This window comes from Siniperca chuatsi, linkage group LG14 (genome assembly GCF_020085105.1).
Source record: "Siniperca chuatsi isolate FFG_IHB_CAS linkage group LG14, ASM2008510v1, whole genome shotgun sequence".
Classification (NCBI taxonomy): Eukaryota; Metazoa; Chordata; class Actinopteri; order Centrarchiformes; family Sinipercidae; genus Siniperca; species Siniperca chuatsi.
The window spans coordinates 25,670,602-25,687,605 of NC_058055.1; the positions used below are offsets into that span (position 1 = coordinate 25,670,602).

Consider the following 17,004-nt stretch of genomic DNA (forward strand, 5'->3'; position numbering starts at 1 on the left):
TTGAATTTAAATGACATGCTCTGATAGATTGCTCCAGGTCTGCATATTTTACTTAGAATTAAATAGTAAACATGAGTGATATTTTGACTAAAATCAGCATAGAACATAAGAAAAATCGTAAGCAAAATCACACATGAAATGCAGCTTTAACCCACTTAATTTATATACTGCATACAATATAGTAAGTCGCAAGTTAACAGATACCGCGGTGCACTAAGCTAATATAGCAGTCTTGCTAGCTTAAGCACACTCACTTTTAAACTTAGTAAAAGAGTGAAAAGACGTTATAATGTCACTCTATATTAAACACAATATGAAACGAAATACGAACAAACCTTGTGCATTCATCAGGGAGGTGCTAAACAAACGCAAATTGCGACATTTTGCCTTTTCTGGATGAGACACTTACCGTGTTAACGTCGCACCTACCGTCATTAACGCTACACCTTCAAAATAAGAGCATGCATAACTAAAGGGACAAATAATGTCAGACTCAAGAAAATACCCATGAAACTAATAAATTGCAAAAACAATAAATTCCTTGAGTATAATAGACTATGCTAAATTTAATTTACAACCACTTGTTTGCAGTGGTGGAAGAAGTGTTCAGATCCTTTACTTACAATAGTAGCAATACCATACAGTGAAAATACTCCGTTACTAGTAAACGGTCCTGCATTGAAAATGTTACTTAAGTAAAAGTAGATAAGTATATTTGGCACAATGTACCAGAAGTATCTAAAGTAAAAGTATTTTACTGTTGAAATGTATATATTTTCCCCCAGCACAACTTAAACTGGGGACATTTGTTTGGGGATGCGCGTATAGACCTAGTCTAGGCCACCTGGACGCCCCATTTTACTGCTGTAGGTGGTCGAGATGGAGGTAATTTAACTATTTTATACCATATGCTGTTGGGTAGATTATTTTATAACAATGCATATTTTATATTTTATATTCTATTAACTCATGATATGTTGTGTATAATCTTTAAACTAGTGACTAAAGCTGTCAAATAAATGTAGTGGAGTAAAACGTATAATACTGCCCTCTTAAATGTAATGGAGTTAGCATGAAATGGAAAAACCCGAGTAAAGAACCTCAAAAATATAAGTACAGTACTTGTAAACGTACATCGTTACATTCCGCCACTGCTTGTTAAAACGCTGCACTAAAGTGACCATGAATACAAAACAAATGTCACATAAACTCAGATTAATCAACAAAGTAGTGGTAACAAGAAAGATAAAAAAAAAAAAATAGTCATTAGGTTATGTACAATAAAGTCCCTGAGATTTATTTTAAAGGTAAAGTAAATCTATTACCTATTTTACCCAATGAAAACCGCTCACACTATAATATGGGGATATTATACGAATATTATTAGAGTAGTATATGATTTATTCATCAGTTATAAATGCTGGAAGCAGTCCATCTGCTCTGACAGAAGGACTCACTGATTCAATAAACATACAGAGAAAACCAATGTTGGTGATTTTTAATGCTGAGGTTGAGGTTTGCAGACTCACTGGTTGGTATGCAGGGTCAGATGCACACAGACTGCAGGAGTGATTTTATTCCAGTAAAATGCAGGTCAGTTCAACCTGATGCTACACCAGCACCAAACCGGGGAGGAAACTGCAGCGGGAGCCTAGACCAGTGGTCCGATGAATCACATTATAACTTCATTTTAGGAGAGTCACACGCTCTGCAGCCCACAGCTGCCTGATCCACACTGAATGTGACCAAACCAGTCAAGGTTCAAATGGGAATAAAAGCGCTGACGGAGGATTCATCCAGTAGACAAATGTCACAGTGAAGTTTTTGGACAGAGACGCATTGAGATAATCACTGAATTACTGATACTGAATACAGAAAATGTATTTAAGTGTTGTGTACCAAATGGTACCCCATATCTTACAAGACACTTCTAGACAGCAACAACCAAGATGATCACATGGCAAATCATAATATACAGTTACACTAATTGAAAAAGAGAACATGTCAAATGATTTAATTTATATAACAGAAGTGTCTTATTATGAACAATACAGTGTTCTCCGTTTTAGCCAGTGGTGGAAAGTAACTAAGTACATTTACTCAAGTACTGTACTTAAGTACAATTTTGAGGTATTTTACATGTGTATTTGCATTTCATTATACTTTTTACTTTTTACTCCGCTACATTTATCTGACAGCTTTTGTTAGCAGGTACCTTGCAGGTTAAAATTTTACATACAAAACATATGATCAACAAATAAAAACCGTAAACTACCCAACAGGATATAAAATAGTTAAAATAGCTCCACCTCAACCTGTATATGAAATACGATTTACAGAGAAGGCAGAGGTCCCGAGGAACTGGTAGCCCACCCAGTGGTGAAGAAGTTCTCTGATATTTTACTCAAATAAAATTAGCAATACCACAGTGTAGAAATACTCTGTTACAAGTAAAAGTAATTTTCTAAATTTCTCCCCAGGGATCAATAATGTCTTCTCTTCTCTTATCTTAACCTATAATAATACATCATAATTGATTTGTTGTACAATATTTAGTGTAAGTATAAAGAAGCAGAAAACAAAAAATAAAAACCTAGAGAAAATTCTTTCTCTATCTCTTATTGTTTCTAAATGTAGTACTTGAAACATTTCAGCATATTTGATGAGGGTGATGTACTAGCATGCTTCTTGCAATTTTTGGGCAATATCCACATGCACTTATTGTAAGTCACTTTGGATAAAAGTGTCAGCTAAATAAATGTAATGCAATGTCAAAATACTCAATGTGGAAATACTCAAGCTACGTACCTCAAAATTGTGCTAAAGCACAGTACTTGAGTAAATGTACTTAGTTACATTCCTGAAGAGCATCATTTGCGTGTTTTTTTTATCTTGGTGTTGTTAAGGATGAATTCAATTTTGTGTTTCATTGCGCAATATACAATGACCTGAGGAGACTGCTATTTGAAAAAAAATTCAATACTACAACAAGGTTCTCAATAACTGTCATAGTGGCATCAGTCACCTATGCTACAGGAAAATCTTAAGTCTAGTGAAGAAGTATAGGTCAGTATAGATATATCATAGAAATACTATAAAGAATGAATGCAGGCTACACTCTACCAGTCCCAACAGCCTGGAAGTCCCACAGGAAATATTATTGGAGCCATTAAACAGACTAAGCCAAGATTATTATAGGGATTTACAACCATAAGCGCTACTGAGCACCTTTACGACACAACAAGGAAACAGGAAAATTTTAAGTCAAAAAAGCACACTACCTTATTAGCTATAATAGCTAGTGAAATCGCTAATGAATAAAATTAGAGCTGCAAAGATTGGTTGATTAGTCTGTGTTGTTATTGGTGCTATTTAAATGGTTTATGTATAACAATCGGTACCTATAAACACATTATGAGTTGATAACTATATGCTTTAAGACACCTTGAATACCTGAAACACATGAAGAAGGAATATATATAACAACATATATTATAGGAATATTATAGGCGTCAGTCTCTGTCCATGGTGCTGCTTCCTACATACTCCTATGTGACTCTGTCCATGGTGCTGATCCCTATTATATCCCTATAATAGAAAATCAGTCGAAATTAAAACAATGTAACTATAGTTTTAAGATCCTGAACACACATATGTTATTATGGGAATATATCAAAGTGCAAGAGACACAAAATACTGTAAGTCACAACATGAATATATGAATACTAACATACTGTAAGTCACAGAGGGAATCCCTGCCGCAGGCATTATTACAGGAGTACTGAGTGGGGCTAGATAAAACGATATAAGTCATAACAGGAATATTATAGCAATATTATAGGATTATTATAGGAACCACTGATGGGAATCACTTTTTTATGCACAAGTGTTGGAGCATTAAGCTTCCAAAAATAATTTTAAGTCAAAATTTGACATGAAAAAGGATATAAATGTATTAGTGATATGTTAGGAAAACAGTTTATGATTGGAGTTGGGAGAACCATTCACAGTGCGTCATTACATGAATGCGTATAATATGGCTAGATTAGAAATATAGGACTATATAGTCTTACGGACACTATGCGTTATAATCTTGGATGCAGAAAATTTTAAATCCAGCCGAGTCTTCCAGCTGGTCCCGGAGCGCCCCTGGGTGCAGACACCCCGCCGCCCGCCGCTCACTCACCTATGTTGATGTTACTTGGGAAACTTGTGCCGCTGCAGAGCCCGAGCAGCAGTAGCAGCAGCGGGAGGAGAACCGAGGGGACCGGGAAGCTCTGCAGCCGCATGTTTCCTCCAGCAGCAGCACCGACAGGAGACGCGGAACAACCGGCGTAATCCCATTCACTCCGGGGCCGGCACAGATCCACCGCAGCCCGGCCACAGACTCACACATCCACCGGCAGTCTTCTTTAGTCCTATCTCTGTTTCCCCTCTTATCAAACATCCATAGTTGGAGCGCAGAGCTCTGCTGCCGCGTCGACTCTGAGTGTCAGAGTGTTTGTTCACTGTTTCTGTACCCAACTACCTCCTCTCTCTCTCTCTCTCTGCCCCCCCTCTCTGGTCAGCTGAAATTAGCTTTATTGGTGTGCAAAACACCAATATGTCCTGGCAAAACGTGATGAATATGGAGTAACGACAAATGATAAGACAGTGTGTTTGTTTGGATTCTTCCCATGGTCCATCTGAAAATATACAGAGTGACAGTACAAATCTACACCACTTACACACAATTCACAGTTATACAGTATAATCACAGTGAGCAGAGGTGGAAATTACTCAAGTACTGTGTACATTTTGAGGTGCTTGTTTACTTAGTAGTATTTCCATTTTATGTTACTTTATACTTCCACTTCATTACATTTCTGATGGAAATGTTGAACTTTTTTACTCCACAACATTTATTTGAAAGATCAAGATTTCACATTAAAAAGATATGATAATCTTATTCAATAAAAAAAAAAAAAATCAGTGTGTAGCTGTGTAGCCCCTTGTCAGGTTTCAGATGTCTATGAGTTGTTGGCAGTTCCACTTCTGCATTACTGCAGAACGATTACTTTTACTTTTGATACTTTAAATACAATTTGCTGGTAATACTTCTGTAATACTGTAACATAGTAATTTAACATTAATTCACTGGTCCTTTTGCTTAAGTAGAGGTTCTAAATACTTCTTCCACCACTGACAATGACAACACACAACAGCTACACTCATGTCATGATATCCACATGATACACATACAATAAATCATACATTAAATACAACACCAGAAGACACAGACAACCTCAAGTAGTGCTATAATAATAAGTACTATCATAATGTCAAAGACTAAAAGGGAAAACATTATTAACTTTATCTGAACTCTCTTTTCTGAGGATGTTTTTAATAGTAATGTTTAGGCAAACTAATTTCTTGAGTAATCTGTGGAGGGAACGAATTCCATTCATACATTGATCAATATATGACATTGGATAAAGATTATTGTAGTTTTAAACTGCCCTGTTGCTGTGTAGTAAAATACTTTTGCGTATCAATACAAAAAGCTTATATTTTTGTACAAAATATATGGAATCTTAGTCATTACGATAGTTCAAATAAAAACATTCTAATAAAAAAAGTATTGTATATGTAATCTGTTTTTAACATCAAGCGAGAAAAGACTTTAATACCGGGCAACAACATTGATTTTAATCCACAGTGAGTACTGAGTCCCTGTGCCTCTGCAGTGAAGATAGTTAATAAAATATTATCATTACTGATATGAGATACTGTCAAATCTATATGTGTGATATCTAGATTGTAAATATAATTAACTTCCTTTAAAACAACGGGTCTCTGCTGGTCAGTTATTGAGCAGTGAACTCACTGGGATCACGCTAACTGAGGAGTATTCAAAGTAACTTGAAAAGTAAGTAAATTTAAAGTTTCTTATTGAAGTGTGAATATGCTGCTTCTTCCCAGATCCATAAATTTATTGAATTTACTTGGTCCTATCTTCTATAAACTGCCTGAAATCTGACAATAAACACTGAAGAAGTGCAACACAGTCTCCACCTTTTTTTTAAAGCAGAATGAACTTTCACTCTATTCTGTTTATTTGATGTTTCTTCAGTTGACTTTAGTTTTATCAGCAGACACTGCAGAAGACGTGTAGGTTTAATTGATCAGCTAACAACGCTCTTCTGTAATTCTGAAACAACAGAGACAGTTAATTAAAAGATTAATATGGTCGCATATCTCATTAATTTCTGTAGCAGGTGACATAATTTGTATATATGGATCATTTTTAAAGGGCAATGTCCTTATTTTTGCAGTTATTTATTGTCATAATCCAAAGTGTTAGACAAAATTGAAATTTTCACCTGATGATGGCGCTAGATGAAAAGTCAAAGTTAATACAATTCATCCTGAGGGGAACATGAACGTGTATACCAAATTTCATGGTAAGCCATTCAATAGTTGTTGAGATATTTCACTCAAAACCATCCCAACCACATGGTGGCGCTAGAGGAAATGTAAGAGGATCTATCCAAAATTTAATGGCAAGCCATCTAATAGTTGTTGAGAGATCTGAAAACCAGCATGGTTAAAAAATAACTTTTTGCAGTGTATTTAATGATTTGGTAATTAAATTTCCTGTACTGTAGTGTACACGATCCTCTGTCACTCACACCAAAGTCCTCAGAGTCCACAGTCATTTCTTTTTCAGAACCAAAGGAAAGCAGGAACAATATTAAGTTGTTGGCCACTCCAGTTTCTAATCACAAAATGGCTGCCCTCCTACAGTTTGCCCACACACGGAATAATGGTGATGCTGATAATCCCCTTCTATTCACTTTCTTGCCAGCCAATTTACTGAGACAAAACAAAGAGTGAGAGGAAAACGATCACCCTCTTTCATCCACATCCCTGCCTAATTAATTTATCTGCACTCGACAAACAGGCTAACGGCAGCGTAGGTGGATCCACTGAAAACAAGACAAATAAATCAACTTCTTCTGGTGAAGACACCTTGTTCTCATTGCTCACAGCTCTCATTTATCTGTTTCCATCCAGCAGCTGGGTGTTTGATGTGTTTTGTTGCAAATGTTAATATCTAAACCAGGCAATTTTCAGTTATTTACCAAGCTTTCACTGAGACATTGAAGGGTTAGTACACCCAAATAACAATCATGGTCTAGCCATGCAGATAATTTTAGTTTAATTGGCCACCATAACGCATTTTTTTCATTTTTTTGTAGTTGCAAAAACTGGTGTGTGAGAGGAGTTTGGGGAGGCCATGGAGAAGGACTGGTGCAGAGTTCAGGAAGGTGACAGCTGAGGGGATGAAGCTGTCACCTTGCCTGCTTGTCCTGGAACGGAGAGTCCTGTATCGCCTCCTGCAGGGGAGGAGGACAAACAGAGAACTGGTGATGCGTTGGGCAGTTTTCACCACCTTCTGCAGTGCTTTCTGGTCCAAGACAGAGCTGTTGCCATACCACACTGAGATGCATTTGGTAAGGATGCTCTTGATGGTGCAGAGGTAGAAATTCACCAGAATCTGAGGAGACAGATGGACCTTCTTCACGCTGGTGTGCCTTCTTGATCAGGGTTGAAGTGCTGAGGGTCCAAGAGAGGTCCTTGGAGATGTGGACACCCAGAAACTTAAAGCTGGCGACACGCTCAACCTCTGTCCCGTTGATACGAATGGGATTGTGTGTGTCACCTTTGGTCTTCCTGAGTCCACAATGAGCTCTTTGGTCTTCTTGGTGTTGAGGGCCAGGTTGTTGTCAGTAGGTCTTCCAGTAAGATTTGCAGTAGTAGTAGATGCAGTTATGCAAGCAATAATAGCAGTAACAGTAACTCTAGCAGTAGTAGCAGTAACAGTGATATTAGCAGCAGCAGTAACAGTGATATTAGCAGCGGCAGTAGCAGTAATGTTAGCAGCAGCCGTAGCAGAAACAGTAATGTTAGCAGCAGCCGTAGCAGTAACAGTAATGTTAGCCTTAGTAGCAGTAACAGTGATATTAGCAGCGGCAGTAGCAGTAACAGTAATGTTAGCAGTAGTAAAAGCTGTCATTGATGAGCTGAGGCGTCCGCTTTCTTTGCCTGCTCGGCTCATTTAGACTCTAATTAGCGCTGCGTATAATTAGCTGAAGTGGCACAAAGCAGCACATACAGTGAGATGTCTGGTTTATCTGTGGCGGCACATGAGCTACATCAAACAGTCTAATCTGAGTCCACGGCTGCCTGCCTGCTGACGGGCGGAGGTGATTAGTTGACGGGCTGTTCAGTGATAAGGTCTGGAAGAGATTTGTCTGTGATAAGACTCGTCCTCTCTGGAAGAACAAGGAGAGATTTGTCAGGGTTTTAAGATGGAAAAGAAATGTGGTTTGTGAACATTTTGTTATTGATGCTGTATTTTGCAGTGGGAAACCAATTTCATTAAATAGCAGATGACAGCTAGAGGTCAGAAAAACTGGATTTAAAACAGAATCATTATAGTTTTCCTGCTGTTATCATGAACCTTTCTGTGATCTTTGTATTTAATGAACTTAAGTCCAGTAACAGTCTGTTATGTATTTATTCTACACTAGCATTTTTTCTGTTTTGTTTTGGGTGAACTGACAGCTCTGTTAGCAGAATGCTAACATCACGACAATGCTAACATCACCATGCTAACAATGACAATGTTGAAATGCTGATGTTTACAGGTACAATGTTTACCACTATTGTTTGTCACTATTTTCGAGTTAGCATGTTAGCATGCTAACATTTGCTGATTACCTCAAAACACAAAGTATAGCTGAGGCTGATGGGAATGTCATTAGTTTTGCAGATATTTGTTCATAAACCAAAGTATTGGACAATTTAAAAATTGACCTGATGATGGCGCTAGATATAATGTCAGTAGGTTCATCCTCTGGGGAACATGGATGTCTGTACAAAGTTTCATGGCAATCAATCCAATACTTGTTGTTGAGATATTTCAGTCTGTACCATAGTGGGGATTAAATTCCCCAAAGCACTCAGTTTATATTTTTCTTTTTTTTTGTTATTGTTGGTTTTTGGGTGTATAGTCTCCATAGGTAGATTGTTTACATACACAACTATGGCTTTCCGCCCTTATGCTGGATTATTTGGACGTTTCATTATGCTAATGACTGACTGCTGCGGCCTACATCAAATTTAAGAACAATCTTGAATCACAAAGGTTTTTACAATGCTAAAAGCAAACCACTAACATATTTTGATAAAACAAACAAAAAATTAATAATGGCCAAACCCCTGCAGCTGTTTTATTTGCTTATTCTTCAACATTTCAGTACTTTCTATTCCATGTTACTGGCATGTAATCTAACGCAGAGGTTTTTAAAATGGGAGGCGGGCCTCCCCAGGGGGTCTCCAAACAGTTTCAGGGGAGTGAATGAAATGAAAGTGAAAAAATATTACACTAGTTATTACACTAGTTATTACATTAGTAATCAAAAGGAGATCACAATAGCCGAAATTTGTGTGATTTGGTTAAAGTTATAGTTCAGTAGTTTTGGGGGGAATTTTACAGTTTTTCCCACTTTCAGAGTCAGAAACTAATAAATGTTTTAGGACAGACCTTTTTATGTTTTTGGTGTAGTCTGAAGTCATGTCAAACATCAATATTGGGCTATCTTGGGATCAAATAACATAATCACGATCCCATAGGCATCCAGCTGTTGAGTGAAACTATGCAAGTAAAGTAAGGGGGAGGTGAGGGGGCGCCCTTTTCCAAGCTTTGTCTGAGGGGAGCCCCACAGTCTCAGACTTTGAAAACCCCTGATCTAACAGAATAAACCTCACATGAGCTCATCCACTATAATCTGCGTTCAGATCAAAATTTCATGTTCGTTTCATCACTTTTTGTGCGACTGTGTTGCAGTTCTGCTAGCTGTTTGGTCAGCGATGTTTGACATGAATCTCAAGCCACCAGCTGCTGTTTAAAGCTGCTGTTGTTGCCTTTGGGTTTGACATACAGTATTTCTATACATTCAGTTATCTAAAACAGCCAGTAGGCTCATGAAAGAATGATGCCTTTAATCTGCAGTTTTCCATAAAGGATGATGGAAGAATGAATAAAGGATGACTGCATTGTGCCTGCACAGCACTATCTTAGCCATGCAGGGTGTATGTATTGTGTGTAATAGCTGGTTTACAATGCTAAGCGCTCATATTCACCTCCTGTGAATGTAAATCATAGATGTGGAAGGGAAGTGTACGTTCACTGCTGATGTTGTAGCTTTGTTGTTCTGTACAGTACTTGAGTAACTTAGTACTTAGTGAAGTACTCATTCTGCAGTAAAATGTCTCCTGTGACTGACATCTGACATTATTAGATTGTTAATACTGATGCATTAATGTTAAAGCAGTATTTTACTGTTGTAACTGCTCGAGGTGGAGCTTTAACCACTTTACATTAGCTAGTTTAGTCCAGTGGTTCCCAACCAAGGGTTCGGGCCCCTCCAAAAGGTTTAATATTTAACAATGTGCTGTATTTTATAAACTTATGTTTTTTGACTTGACAAGTGACTATAGCTGTCAGATAAATGTAGTGGAGTAAAAAGTACAATATTTGCCTCTAAAATGTAGTGACATACAAGTATAAAGTAGCATAAAATGGAAATACTCAGGTAAAGTACAAGTGCCTCAAAACTGTACAGTTCTTGAGTAAAGTACTTACTTTCGACCACTGTGTACAGCTGCATAAACACTGTTTGCAACAAACTTTTATCCCAGGAGCATTAATTTACCCTCAACATGAAATATTGCTTGTTGTAGTTTAGCACAAAGGTTCACATCTATTATATCTGCCACCATGTACCCTTTATAACTGTATATAACTGCTCTGTAAAGCCATTGTTGTTATTGATTGTGCCTCCCGTGCCTTCACTGAGCTGTGAACTGAACCGCAAACCTCAAGCTTCACTTGAGGTCTCTTTCTCTTTCCTTATAGAGTTGAATATTTGCAGGTTACTTGCTCAGAGGCAAGAACGAGTACAGTGATAAAAAGAACTTTCTGGTGACTTATAATGTGCAAACTCACCATAAAACTTCATGACCGACAGTTTTATAAGACGTCGAAACAGCAGAGAGCTGACGTGTCCTGCTGCAGTGTTTCTCTCTGCAGAGATGTGACTGCAGTGGCAGTTCTCCCTCTGAAAACTTCTTTAATCTGACCCAGAATCAGATCAGACACCAAGTTCAATAAACACGAATTAATTAGTCTTAATGACAAGACTTAAAATAACAATTTATTAAACTTCTGAGAATTGCACTTAAAGATGCTTTAAAGGTCCAGTGTGTAACATTTAGGAGGAGCTATTGGGAGAAATAGAATATAATATTTATAAATTTGTTATAAATTGTGTATAATCATCAGAAAATATGAATCTTTGTGTTTTCATTACCTTAGAATACACCGTTTTTATCTATGTAGGGAGCGGATCCCCTTCCATGGAGGCCGCCATGTTTCACCGCCATGTTTCTACAGTAGCCCTGAACAGACAAACCAAACACTGGCTCTAGAAAGGGTTCGAGTTTTTCACGAGTTTCGCGGCCACCATAGTTTCTCCTACACTCTTGGAACGGGAGGGTGATGCGAGCAGTATTCAAATGGTTGCTTGTTTAATTAATGAATTAATTATTAACACTATTATTTATTTGTTCCCCTTCCTCTCTCCTCCTCCCCGCACAATCCGCTGGTCACACTTATGCAACATGAATACACGGCACATGTTCATACATGCACAGAAACACATACAAATATGAAATGTTAATATATATGTACATATATATATATATATATATATATATATAGAAGAAGGAACACGAGAAGCTCGAAAAATTCAGATATATATATATATATATCTGAATTTTTCGAGCTTCTCGTGTTCCTTCTTCTTGATGTTGCTGTCGCTTGGGATTGCTACATCTATCACCACTGCCTTCTTCTGCTGTTTGTCAATCAGCACGATGTCTGGATGGTTAGCCATCACCGGTTTGTCAGTCTGGATCTGGAGGTCCCACAGGATCTTAGCTCGGTCTTTCTCAACAACCTAAGGCGGTGTCTTCCATTTTGACCTTGGGACTTGGTTGTGTTCCTGCACACTATGCCAGCCACTTGGTTATGGCGTTCCATGTACGCTGTTCCTGCCTGCATCTTACACCCTGCTGTTATGTACTGAACTGTCTCAAGGGCATGTTTGCACAGTCTGCACCTGGGGTCCTGTCTGGTGTGGTAGACCCCAGCCTCTGTTGCTCTTGCTCTGAGTGCCTGTTCTTGCGCTGCCATGATTAGTGCTTCTGTGTTGTCCTTTAGTCCAGCCTTTTCCAGCCACTGGTAGGATTTCTTGATATCAGCCCTTCTGTTGGTGGTATATATATATAATATTATATTATCTATAGATAGTTCTCCCACTAACAAAAACAATGAAAAATCTGGACCAAATTCAAATTATAACCTCTGTTTGTTATGTCTTACTGTTTTGTGTTATTGTCTGTTATTATTTTGTTACACCTATGTCTGTCTAATTTGTCTAATGTCTCACCTTTTGTGGTGTGAGGTGTTTGTTGGTCGTTTGCAGTGGTGGAAAATAAGTATATTTACTCAAGTACAATTTTGAGGTACTTGTATTTCCATTTTCTGCTACTTTATACTTCACTGTAGTACTGCTACTTTTACTTTAATAAAAGATGTGAGTACTTCTTCCATCATTGGTCACACAACACACCATCTACTCAAAACATGGGGGTTTTTGAGGGTTTAAGGGAATTATTAAGTGCAACACATGTTGGCTGTCATGCAGCGTCATGAGGACATTTTAGAAAAAAAGGACATCTTTACAACGTAGCCTACACTAAAGATACTTCTGAAAAGGAAAGATACTTTTAGAAAGTGAAGACATGTTTGAATGTGAGGACATTTTTGATAAGTGAAGATTTTTTAAAATTATTTTTTTGGAAAATTACATCACTTTCGGAAATTGAGTAATCTCTAAGAAAAAAAAGTGAGGATATTTTTCAGAGTGAGGTCTTTTTTATGCTAAGGACAGTCCACTTTTAGTAAGTGAGGACATTTTTGGAGAATCATGATATTTTTGGATAAGTCTTTGAGGGTTAAGACTTTGTTTTTGGTTTAAGGTTAGAATTAGGTTTAGGTCAGGATTAGAACATTTATATCAATGAGTTTTTAGAAGTACAAACATGAGGCTCTCTGCTTCCTCCAATCAAAGAAACACACACATACTACAGGAAGTGGATCTGGTAAACAGGTGGAGAGTCAGGCAGGTGGAGTAATACAGTAAAACAGGAAGTGAGACTGATTATTAAACACCTTCACTCCATCAGTATGTAAGAGGCTGATTTTGTTTTCATTTCCTCACTGTGTAATCAGACGTCTCTCACACCTCCTCTTGTATAAAATCAAATACTCTAATTGGAACAAATCCCTGCAGCGTCTCAGCGTGGTCTATTTAACACAATCGTCAACACAAAGGTCAAATTAACTTCCTCGATCATTCTTTCTACAGTTTGACACAACAGCTTTGATTCTCTGGAGACGCTAACCTCCATCAAATCAATTTTACTCAAGTTTACCACCTTGCATTCAGTTAATAGGTAAATTAAATCAATATTTGGAAAGTGAGGTAGAAAGTCAGGCAGGTGGAATAATACAGTAAAACAGGAAGTGAGACAGACTGATTTCTTAGTGGTACATCCTTAAGATTTTTCAACTTCACTGTGCAGAATGATGTAAGGACAGAGTTTGAAAGTTTCAGTGCTCCATTTATATCTCCTTAAAATATGTTTTAAGACAGATAAAAAATACTCTGCTTTAAATAGTAATTTGTGTCTGATATGGTTTCTATCCACTGGAAATTCAATCTTAAACTCTGTTCAGTCCAGAAACTCTGAATATGTAAATCTTATTAATTTCAAAGGTTTAACAGCTGGACTCAAGCTGTCTCCTACTTCACTTCACTTCCAGTCCATTCTCGTTTATGTTTATAGCTGTGAGGTCATAAATCCTGCAGGTACGTCCAGGTGTTAAATTTCCCCTTTCAGCAGATGAATGTGAAAGTCTGCACATACATCATTCTGCACAGTGAAGTAACAATAAATAACACATTTTTGAGTGCAGAGTGCAAACCAATTTATCTCCAAATACTGAAAGAAAGTTGAGGTGTAAATAAGCCGTAAAATGGCACATTATATATACTAATGTTTGGGCGAACTGTTCCTTTAATTGTGCAACCAAACACCTGAGTAAACAAGGAAGCGTTCAGCAGCAACCAGCGCAGCCTGGACTGTTTTATTTATGATCTCTGTGCATTAACGCTGTCAGAAGGCATCAGTGGGCCACCGTGCTGGTTGTTCCCGGGTCGCAGGTTCAAATCCAGCTCAGCAGTGCAGTCCTTTCTGCTTGCAGTCAGCCTGAATTGTTTACCAAAGCAGTTTTAACAAAAGCACTTAAGACAAAAAGCACTTTGCAGTGCGCCAAAAGGCCAGAAATAACACGTCACATTTACTCAGAACACATTACGGGAAAATTAGTTCATATGATTTCACTGCAGGAGAGAATCTGACTCGAGTTAAAGGAGGAAAGAAGGAGGTTAACTGAGGAGATCGCTGTATCTTTCCTTTAATCAATTTCCCTTTATTTTCCCTCATCTCCTTCTTTAATCCCTCCTGTCTTTCTTGTGACCCCATCCTCCTCCTCTTTCTTTTTTATCTTCATCCTTCCTTTCTGGGTTTCTATCCTCGTTGTCAGCGAATATTCTTTATCACAGTTTTTGTTGACCTTTCTATCACAACAAAAAAGACAAAAACTTTAAAAAAGTAGCTTTTGAAAACAAGAACTCTGATGAAATGTATTAAATATATTGTAATATATATAATACATCAAAAAACTAAATGATAATGTGAAAGATGGACAAATTAAATCAACTAATTACTGTTTTAAGTTTTAATCAAAGACCTGCATGTATCTGTAGAATCACACATCCTTTTGATTTATCTCCTCTTCAGAAGCTGCTTTCGCTGCTGTAAAGCTCATGAAAATTAATTCAGTAATGTTGTATTTCTGTTGTTAACTGAACATTACTGGTTCAGATTTGTGGACAAAATGTAACATTAAATCCTATTAAGACGGTGTAGTCCCTCATTCATCCAGGAGTGTTCCATCGTAGAAAAGGTTTCAGTCGTAGTCATCTGGGCACTGTTTTCAGAATCAAGACGTTTCGGCTCCCATCCGGAAGTCATTCTCAATTGTGAAAATGGTCTGAGAGCTCAAATTTAAGCTACTCTGTGTTGCTTAAGCCCTGCCCTCGGGGAGGAGTCTTCCTGAGTGTCTGCTGTTTACCCTGCCTAGTTTCACCTGAAACTGACCTTCTTTTGTTTCCATGATGGCCGGAAGAAAAGAAAGGAAAGACCTCCCTTCACCGGCTCGGCTGTCAGCAGTGGTTAGAGCTCCAGGAGATGAGAGGAGGAGAGAGGAGGAGAGAGATGGGAGGATGAGGAAGAGAGGACGAGGAGGATTAGAGGGAGAGAGAAAGAGAGAGAGAGAGAGAGAGGAGTTGAGGAGATGTTGAGTGTTTTCATTCATCTTTCTGGGTAATTTTTTTTTGCTGGATGAAACCCTTACTGTGAGACCTGTCAAAATATGAGAGAGTGAGAGATGCAGGGAGATAAAAAGAGAGAGAAAGTGAGGGTTTGACTTTAGAAAACTTCTCTGCCCTCCCAGCGACAGTTCGGCTTCCAGCAGAAGTTACATAAAACATCAACAAAGAAATAAAAGCATGATGTTTTCAGATGCAACAACTGCAATAATCAGGGATGTTTAAAGTACTCTGCAATCACTACATTTTTAATCTTTTTACTCCTCCTTTCTTATTTCTTAAATGTCAAGTTGCTTTGATTTCTTCTTTGTAATTCTGAGAAAAGACCCCATGTCTGTGAGCCAATGGGAAGAAAGTAGGGTCTCCAGGAGTGTCACTTCCTTTGCTGCCACAAAAGTATGAAAGCAACTAGGTTTAATTCCTCTGTGATCTTAACTTTACTCATGGTACCGTAACTTCAGCAGTTCCCCTTTAACGAAAGTAACTAGTAAATAAAGCTGTCAGATAAATGTAGTGGAGTAGAAGTAGAAAGTCATGAAAAGAAAAGACTCAAGTAAAGTACAAGTACCTCAAAATTGTACTTAAGTACAGTACTTGAGTAATGACTTTCCACCACTGTTCATCGGCAGTGGGTTAACTTTGTTGTAGTATTTTCAGTTTTTCCTTCTGTAAGCTACAAGATTAGGAGGGTTTAGACTGCAAATATAGAAGCAGATTATTGATCCCCACTTGAGAGCAGAAAAGTGGACATTTATTTGTTGTAAAATGTCATATTTAAGAAAATGTGTCCACATATAAATAAGAGTGTGACTGTTAATGGTGACAGCAACAATAGCTGCTGTACAGATGAAAGCGAGCTAAAGTGCAGTAGCAGCTGTCAGTCAAGCTCAGACACTCGCAGCTACAAACAGCCTCGTGTTTCCTCCTGAGCACAGACAGCTGCCTGTTAATTGGCCGCAGATGATGGTGGGGTGATGATTACTGCAGATGATTTCCACCAGGCGAAGCTGCCTGGCTCAACCGCACATTGGTGACAGACAGTCCTCGTCAGTCACGTCAGAGCAGAGAAGAGTTTCTCACAATCGGTGTGATTCCTCTAAACCTCAGGAAAGTCTTTCCGTTGCTTTTCCAAGAGGCTCTGGAAGCTCCAGTAGAGGGGATGGTAAAATGACTTCTTCAGGGCATTATGGGAAAAATACTTGCTGTTTCTTTGATGGTATTTCTGCTTTATTAGATAGATATCTAGGTCAACACACACATCACATACACATTTATTTCTCTTTCTCAGTCAAAGATTATTTCTTTTTCCGTGTTGTATGCATGCCTCTGCTGTATTAGGCGGGATATAATGAAATGATTTAAGCAGCTTTCAGAC

The 17,004-nt window shown here is 38.0% G+C and overlaps 1 protein-coding gene and 1 long non-coding RNA gene across 8 annotated transcripts in view; one reads left to right on the forward strand and one right to left on the reverse strand.

The window, feature by feature from the left end:
- Positions 1 to 4,505, reverse strand: part of gria1b (glutamate receptor, ionotropic, AMPA 1b) — an 84,371-nt gene extending 79,866 nt beyond the window's left edge. For 3 of the 7 annotated variants that reach the window (XM_044222571.1, XM_044222572.1, XM_044222570.1), the window contains exon 1: positions 4,187 to 4,502. In XM_044222571.1, coding sequence (XP_044078506.1) covers positions 4,187 to 4,289 — 103 coding nt within the window. In that variant the 5' untranslated portion in view covers positions 4,290 to 4,502. Of the gene's footprint in view, positions 1 to 335; positions 419 to 4,186 lie in introns of those variants that run through there. The other 4 variants (XM_044222574.1, XM_044222576.1, XR_006380672.1 and 1 more) reach the window with 3 other exon arrangements.
- Positions 4,506 to 5,649: 1,144 nt separating this feature from the next.
- On the forward strand, positions 5,650 to 15,880 carry LOC122888309. The gene is made up of 4 exons (XR_006380674.1): positions 5,650 to 5,697; positions 5,847 to 5,908; positions 7,242 to 7,496; positions 15,428 to 15,880. It is a non-coding gene; the product is annotated as an uncharacterized LOC122888309 (long non-coding RNA).
- Positions 15,881 to 17,004: the final 1,124 nt, after the last annotated feature.